Genomic DNA, 9062 nt, shown 5'->3' with positions numbered 1-9062 from the left:
TTTTTTTATATTGGAATTGTTTAAAAATACTGATATTGTTTCTAAAATATTTATTGTTTATGGATAAATGTTATGTGAATAATCTTATATCAAATTATACATATTTAACATTCTTTTTGCCATATTTTGTTTATATTTTATGTAGGTTATGCTCATTATGAATGTACAAAATATATGCATGTGTACTTTCATAAAATATGGATAAATATACTATGTTTACACTGTGGTATGAAGTTCAGAAAATGTTTTCTATGCCATTTACGGTGAATGTTTGCCTCTCTTAATGACCACCAGAATTATTTTCTCTCATTTCGAGGACTTTTAACACCAAACAGGGAAAATAAAACAAGAAAATTATAGATTTTAAAAGTTATGCTAAATGTTATAATACTCATTGCCACAAAATTTACAGTTTAAGTATATGACATGGTCCTTGTACTTTACATTCTATAAACTGTCTAGACAAACAGGTCTATATGTACTTTGCTCAGAGAAAGATGTGTTAACTCTTCTATGTGTGAGAAAGAAAATTATGTATTGCTATTGTTTGCTGTAACTGACAATCAGCTTGTTTATCTGTAATTGCTTTTATATCCAAAATTTAACAGTTAAGATGAATTAAATAGTTGCTACCTCATACAAACACATACAGATATATACATAGAAAAGCTATAGGTTGTGTATTTGTGTATAGAAGTGGATGGAGTAGTCAGTCAGGCATATGACTGATAAATACCTCTGTGCTGCTGCTATATTTCTTTATATGATTTTTTCCCTTTTTTCAGTTTCCAGATTACTTAAAGATGCATGTGAGATTGAAGAAATATATAATATATATATAAAATACAGATATACTAAGTATTGTTTCCTAACCTTTAGGCCAAACATAATTTCACAATGATGTTGTCAAGTACAAAATGTTAATTATCTTTGCTAGTGCCATCTTTTATGTGTATCATATGACATGAAACTTTTGTCCTACCTCCACTTGTGATCGAGACACTTGTATCACCCACCAACTTCTGTTTGTCATCTTTTTACATTAACTCATGGGAAATTATATATTAATGTGCTGTTGGGGACAAGAATAAAAATGATTATATATAATTATATACAATGACTTGCATTTACTTGTCTAGTAATAAAAATGCACAGTGTGCATCATAGTTACGATATTTAATGGTAGATATACTACAATAAAGCTATGGTAATGGTATTATCAAAATATCAAAATAACAGATACCCCGAAAGCTTCTTTCACTGCTTGAAGGAGATTTCATATATAAATACAGTGGGTACGGAAAGTATTCAGACCCCCTTAAATTTTTCACTCTTTGTTATATTGCAGCCATTTGCTAAAATCATTTAAGTTAATTTTTTTTCCTCATTAATGTACACACAGCACCCCATATTGACAGAAAAACACAGAATTGTTGACATTTTTGCAGATTTATTAAAAAAAAAAAACTGAAATATCACATGGTCCTAACTATTCAGACCCTTTGCTGTGACACTCACATATTTAACTCAGGTGCTGTCCATTCCTTCTGATCATCCTTGAGATGGTTCTACACATTCATTTGAGTCCAGCTGTGTTTGATAATACTGATTGGACTTGATTAGGAAAGCCACACACCTGCCTATATAAGACCTTACAGCTCACAGTGCATGTCAGAGCAAATGAGAATCATGAGGTCAAAGGAACTGCCTGAAGAGCTCAGAGACAGAATTGTGGCAAGACACAGATCTGGCCAAGGTTACAAAAAAATTTCTGCTGCACTTAAGGTTCCTAAGAGCACAGTGGCCTCCATAATCCTTAAATGGAAGACGTTTGGGACAACCAGAACCCTTCCTAGAGCTGGCCGTCAGGCCAAACTGAGCTATCGGGGGAGAAGAACCTTGGTGAGAGAGGTAAAGAAGAACCCAAAGATCACTGTGGCTGAGCTCCAGAGATGCAGTCGGGAGATGGGAGAAAGTTGTAGAAAGTCAACCATCACTGCAGCCCTCCACCAGTCGGGGCTTTATGGCAGAGTGGCCCGACAGAAGCCTCTCCTCAGTGCAAGACACATGAAAACCCGCATGGAGTTTGCTAAAAAACACCCGAAGGACTCCAAGATGGTGAGAAATAAGATCCTCTGGTCTGATGAGACCAAGATAGAACTTTTTGGCCTTAATTCTAAGCGGTATGTGTGGAGAAAACCAGGCACTGCTCATCACCTGTCCAATACAGTCCCAACAGTGAAGCATGGTGGTGGCAGCATCATGCTGTGGGGGTGTTTTTCAGCTGCAGGGACAGGACGACTGGTTGCAATCGAGGGAAAGATGAATGCAGCCAAGTACAGGGATATCCTGGACGAAAACCTTCTCCAGAGTGTATATATATATAATGGTTTTAAAGCACTAACTGTAGTAACAATAATATTTCAGCAGACACTCACGGTTTTCAAGATTACCATAGTAAAAGTTCCTCTTAACCATCTCCGGTGTCCACTCAGCAATTTCATGGGTTTGTGCAATTTTCATAAATGAATAACTAAGATTTTAAATGAATTAGGCTTTTAAAGTGACCGGATTCATGTGACAGCTCTTTGTTTACAGTGTTTTAATAAAGCCAAAGTTCAGCCTAACTTCCGGGATCCGGTATGAATGAGATTCAAATTGTAATTTTGTCTGCTTTGCCCGTGAAATTAGTCATAGCCCACAGCTGAGCAGGGATTTATCGCATGAATTAAACAAGACATGAAGTGTCTAAAATAAATGTGCACAGTTCAGCTGAATGATGAAGTTTACTTTGACTGTATGCTTTGCACAATATTAACAAACTGTACACTGAAACAAAACAACCAGAACATTAATAACTGATAGAGCTCGTGGTTTACCTGTCAATCAGATGCGCTCTCGGCCACTGATCTATGCTCGTGACGTTTTCTTTTATAATTATCATTGGCGGATAGAAATGTTTTAAAAAATAGTATTTTAGATGGTAATAAGATCAAGACCCTCGATGACGTCATGATCTATCTATTCTGTCGTGCAGCGTTGTGGACAAGCCAGTTCCACCGTAAAATAACCTCTGAATCGTTTTTTTGAACTGGTTAATTAAAACTATCTATCCGAATCAGAAAACTAATCCTAAAATTCAGATGATCAGTAGCCTACCGACTCGTTTTCTTTCAGTTTATTTTCATGAATTTAAATGTGTGCAGCCTTCTGTTTGAGAGACACCCATATAGATAAGCTTTGTTGAACTGAAAAAGGCTCTGAATGAGGAGTCGATTCCCCTTGATGGAATCGATTCCAACCTTTGGAATCGACTCTCGATTCCCAACGCCTCGGAAACTAGGAATTGATTTTTTTTTGGAATCGACTCCCAGCCGTAGATGAATGTGACAGGTGTAAACGCGGACTGAAAATGCCCCAAATCATCGCGCACTGATGAATGCATATGTAAAAGATTTAAGAAAATATTTCAAGGTAGGAACAGCTCGAGTCATTCAACAATTTTGACTGAACGGGTTTAAAACAGGTCGCAACGATGAGCAGGATATGAGAAAGTAAACAAATAAATCGACTGTCTTTCGTGCTGTTTTAAATATTAATGTATTCGTTTTTCAGATTGAAAAAGGACACAATAATCATGCATAAATTACCTGCAGATAAGCCGAGATCTTATTTTAAGAATCAATGTATGTTATCTGGAATGTCCGGTCACACTGAACCCCAAAATATGAAATTATACTTGTTTATATAAAAAAGCCCCTTTTAAAACTTTTTTTAAATTTTACCTGAAAGTTAAGTAAATTAACCACATCTCATAATTGTTAAATGCAAAATACATTAAAGTTTATGTAAAAGATAATATAAAAATATTAAATAATATTTACATATATTATACATTTAGTCTTTGCTGAAAAAAAAAACTTCAAAGTGAAACATCAGGAATGATAATTGTCCTGAAAACATATATATATAATTTTTCTGCAAAATATAGTATCTTTTTTATTAATTTGGTGTAAGATTAAAACAAATTTTTTTTCTCAAAAGTCACCATTTATGCAATTATGCAACACTAAATAATTTATTAATTTACTAATAAATAAATTTGGAGTCAACTATTAATCCATTTTGTCATCATATGCAGAGTCTACCAAAGGGAAGGAGAGTGTTCAGAAAAGATCTCCTCTGGATCTGATTATGAACCAGCTCCGAAGGAAAGCCTCTTTCACAGAGAGAAAGAAACCGGCTGTGGGCCGCCTCTTCCGCCCATCAGAGCGCAGTGAAAAGAGAAACGTAGGCATACCTGAAGTGAAAGAATCAGAGGCCAGTGAGGGAAAGGAAAATAATGAGCCTGGGAAAGGTGGGCATTAGATGTTTTTAGAAGACTTGACTTAATGCAAATATAGATTAACAAACCCTCGTTTTCCTTTAGAGATCAGTGACACAAATGATGAGACTGGCATTGTTGTGGGCTGAGGTCGGGTGAAGCAGTTCGCTCAGAAGCTTGGGAAAACCCCTCACAGTCAGAATCTGAGCCTGAGCCCCTGTGATCTGACAGCTACAGATGTGATGGAACTAAGTGGGTGTTGTGACGTGTTGTTTTCCCCACAGTACAATAACAAGACCGTGCATGTGTCAGGATCTCCAATTATTGTTTTGACGTTACCTCAGCCACGTTACTGCCATTTCTGGCTCAGCTGGAGGTGATGGACCTGTCCTGGAATGATCTGGTTGGAGGCTCCTTGAAGGCACTTACTGCCCATCTGCAGCATGTAGGGAAACTGAGAGTGCTGAAGCTGTGTAGCTGCAGATTAACAGATCAAGACCTTACTGCTCTTGGTACAGGAAGTATTCATTTCTTATTATGACTTAAAAGGATAGTTAACCCAAAAATGAAAATTCTGTCATCATTTACTCTTGATGTCATTACAAACATGTAGGCCTATGACATTCTTTCTTCTGCGGAATACATTTTGAAGAATGTTGGTAACCTATTGACTTCCATTATTTTTTCATAATACAATGGAAGTCGATGGGAACTGAAACTCAATGGAACTCATACAAATGAAAGTCAATGGGAATGTTAAATACAAAAGAAGATATTTTGAAGAATGTTGCTGAGCAAATAGTTTCAGGTTCTATTGACTTCCATTGTATGGTTAAAAAATATAATGGAAGTCAATGGGAACCAAAACTCTTTGGTTCCCTTTGGGAACTCAAACCTCTCTTAAAATGATATTCTAAGAGAGGTTTTTAAAATGATATTCTAAGAGAGGTATATTTGGGAACTTGGTTCCCTTTGGGTACTCTTTGGGAACTCAAACCTCTCTAAAAATGATATTCCAGGTGAAGCTCTTGACTGCATTCCTCTAATAGAGGTGCTAGATTTGTCCTGGAATGTTGGCGTTGGCGCAGGAAATTTCAGACACTTAACAGAACACCTCCAACCTCAAAGCACACTGAAGGAACTCCGCCTGGTGGACTGTCAGCTCTCTGAGTCAGACATTACAGCTCTGAGTAAGACATCTCTTGTATAAAACTCATATAATGATGGTAATTGAAATAGAACCTCTAACTATTCCCCTGAAGGATTTCATATGAAATTGAAGACTATGAAGTTTCATTTTTGGGGCAGTGGTGGACTAGGTACACTTGAGCACTAAAATAGAGTTAAATTATACATACTTTAATGAAATACAACATCTGTAAAAACTTCTGCTTTAGTAAAGATTTGTATTTACACATTAGACTAGAGGGGTGTCTATGGAGACATAGACAGCAAATATCATTGCTGTCTATGGAGGGTCAGAGAGCTCTCGGATTCCTTCAAAAATATTTTAATTTGTGTTCAGAAGATGAACGAAGGTCTTACGGGTTTGGAACACCATGAGGGTGAGTAGACTGGAGGGGTGCACAATGACAAAATGCTTTATTTTATATTTATTTGAATATTTTTATATTTATTTTTAAAAGATAACATATCATTTATTTTATGCAAAATATAATTTATTACTTGTAGGTTAAAATATCTCAGACATATTCTTGGCAGGTTTCTAATACCATATATTATTCCTCCAGCTCAAAATGCCTATTTAAGGAGCGAGGGGTCTAATGTCAGGTCAGATAAGAGATCATTATGACATCATTATGAATTATTAGGAATCAGCGCAGTCAAACTGAGGAACATATTACTCACAGTTCTTGGCTCATTTTGAGTTGGACTAGACAGATTTAGTGATTTGTTAACTTGAGACTTGCTCTGACTGGATCATTGAATCAGTTCTTAACTGATGCAATCAGTAGTTGATTTCACAAATAAACCACTAAAAGAGGTTTAGACCGGTTAAATTAGTTCATTAAAAAGTCGAGTCTTGATTTTTTCCTTTAAAATAACTAGGAATGGCATGTTTTGTTTCTAAAATGTAGCAAAATATATTATTCTTGTAATCCAGCTTTCCCCCCAAAATGAATATACTCTTGATATAGCACCGATTCTTAAAAATATACTAAGATACAGTAACAAAGTAAAAATACTTTAGTCCACCATTGCGTTTGAGTGTATAAACTGGGAATTCAGCTTTAGGTAATTCAGAATAAGCCTATAATGAGCTGTGAATGGTTATTTATCATTTGTCTTTAAAAAGCACTAATGTTTTTCTACAGGTGAGGCTCTTCCCATGTTGTCTAGTTTGGAGGAGTTAGATCTGTCCAATAACAAACTGTCAATCAAGGGAATGGAGAACTTCACCTCCTCTTTAGGCTCAGCTCCACGAATGAAGACCCTAAAACTGAACATGTGTGGACTCAGTAAAGACAGCCTCAGTGTTCTGGGTATGAAAGTAATTCCTTCAAAATAGACCATCAATGGCAGACAAACAACTATTAGCAACACAGCTACAAACTTATACCAGGAAGCTCCAAATTCAGACTCAAATATCAGTAAGTAACCATTTCAGTTGCATTGATCATTTTGGAGATGTTTGTTTTGTGAAATGTTAAAAGGACAGGCACTCAGGTTCATCCCTGCGCTAGAGCAAAACGATCTGTCGTGTAATAAGGAAGCAGATGGAGATCTCACCACACTGGCCACTAACCTAGTTCTCATCCCACACTTGAGAAGTTTGGACATGCATCTGTGCTGTCTAACAAAGGAGGATGTGTTGGCTTTAGGTAAGACATGTTATCACTGTTGATTTAAAGTTGAAGTTGTTTGTATTGTTATCCTAACTTGCCTTTTCAGTCCAGGAAGCTCCATCTCTCAAAGACCTCAGAGAGCTGGATTTGTCGTTTAATAAAAGTGTTGGAGATACACTCCAGAACCTTCTGCAAACCCTCCCTCTTTCTCAGATAACCAAACTTCCACTAAACAACTGTGCTTTGAGCACACATGCATGCAATGCTCTTGGTATGAAACCAATACAGTTTCAAAAAACATTAAAAGTTGATTTGTTTTAAATGATGAACAAATGTGTGTGTGTGTTTCAAAGCTACTGCAATGCAGATGCTAAAACAGCTTGAAAGGCTGAACTTGTCATGGAACAAGTGTGTGGGAGAAAATCTGAGACAATTTCTGGAGCCTTTGCAGCCTGATTGCAAACTACAGGAACTCAGACTGAGTAGCTGTAATTTAACCACTGAAGATGTGCTACATCTAGGTCAGTTCTGGTCAAAGAACGTTCAATCAATTACGTTAAAGCTAAGGTTCTACACCGCTTTAAACATCCATCTTATGAGACTTTTGCAAACTGTTGTGATCTTGCAGAATCTGCTTGCCAGCGTGGAGCTCTGTCCCATCTGAAGCAGCTGGATTTGTCTTATAATGGCAGCGCCGGGGATGGTGGTTGGACATCACTTTTTGAGAAGGCTGCTGCTCTAAAGGGACTGGAGGAGCTGGATGTCAGTCTGCGACCTTCTGCATCCCTCTCCGTGTCTCCCTGGCTGCCTGCCTTGTTGGAGGCCCTTCCGCAGCTCTCGTCCCTCACCCGTCTGTCTCTGCAGCACTGGGCTCTGAGTTTAGCTGAGAGAGAGAAGCTGGAAAAAATTCTTAGCAAGAAGAATGTTATCCTGGAATGTGACAGGCTGGCCACGCCCACGCCAAAGGCTGCAGGTTCATAAGAAGCATTTCAGCCGCTTTGATAATTATGGCTTTCCAAGGTACTGAAGTGGCAAAATAAGATGTTACTGAGAATGTGATGACTGAAAGGCGTTCAACCATTACGTACTTTCCTTTGACCCATAACTTTAAACATGTATTTTTACCTTTTTATATCACACAAATGATCATATAAAAAGAGGATTTTTTTATCATCAATTTAAAGCATGGGAAATAAAAATTTTACTCGTTAGCATAGGGTTAAAGTAGGATGACCATACATCCTCTTTCCCGGACATGTTCTAACCGAGATTTCTAAAATGTCCTGGTTTTATCATAAATTGTATCATTATTTACTTAGATCTGCGTGAAGATTTTTGTATTGAATATCCCTTTAAAGGGTTAGTTCACCCAAAAATTTAAATTCTGTCATTAATTACTCACCCTCATGTTGTTCCAAACCCGTAAGACCTTCGTTCATCTTCGGAACACAAATTAAGATATTTTTAATGGAATCTGAGAGCTCTCTGACCCTCCATAGACAGCAATGATATTACCACGATCAACGCACAGAAACGTAGTAAGGACATCAGTAAAATAGTCCATGTGACATCAGGGGTTCAACCGTAATTTTACGAAGCTACGAGAATACTTTTTGTGCACAAAGAAAACAATGATAACATAATTTATTCTGCAATTCTTCTCCCCGAGTTACCGTCTTCCGCCATTTTGGAGAGTCCCCCAGAACGTAATCAACGTAATGAGCGTTGATTACGTTCAGCATGCGCACCCTTTCTACTGAACGTAAACAATGCTGATTGCGCACAAAAAGTATTCTCGTAGCTTCGTAAAATTACAGTTGAACCCCTGACGTCACATGGACTATTTTACTGATGTCCTTGCTACGTTTCTGTGCGTTGATTGTGGTAATATCATTGCTGTCTATGGAGGGTCAGAGAGCTCTGATTCCTTC

General features: G+C 37.2%; 1 protein-coding gene across 1 annotated transcript; it reads left to right on the top strand.

The window, feature by feature from the left end:
* Positions 1-3413: 3413 nt before the first annotated feature.
* LOC107725833 (leucine-rich repeat-containing protein 31-like) lies at positions 3414-8112 on the top strand (the record flags this gene model as incomplete). Its single annotated transcript, XM_016535234.1, is given in 10 exon segments — positions 3414-3474; positions 4142-4357; positions 4430-4576; positions 4669-4836; positions 5344-5514; positions 6661-6828; positions 7000-7167; positions 7238-7402; positions 7485-7652; positions 7760-8112. Coding segments are annotated over 10 exon segments (1785 nt in total), but the record flags the coding sequence as incomplete, so codon positions are not given.
* Positions 8113-9062: the final 950 nt, after the last annotated feature.

This window comes from Sinocyclocheilus rhinocerous, unplaced genomic scaffold, assembly GCF_001515625.1.
Source record: "Sinocyclocheilus rhinocerous isolate Xijiao unplaced genomic scaffold, SAMN03320098_v1.1 scaffold1508, whole genome shotgun sequence".
Classification (NCBI taxonomy): domain Eukaryota; kingdom Metazoa; phylum Chordata; class Actinopteri; order Cypriniformes; family Cyprinidae; genus Sinocyclocheilus; species Sinocyclocheilus rhinocerous.
This window is presented reverse-complemented; position numbering and strand designations above follow the sequence as displayed.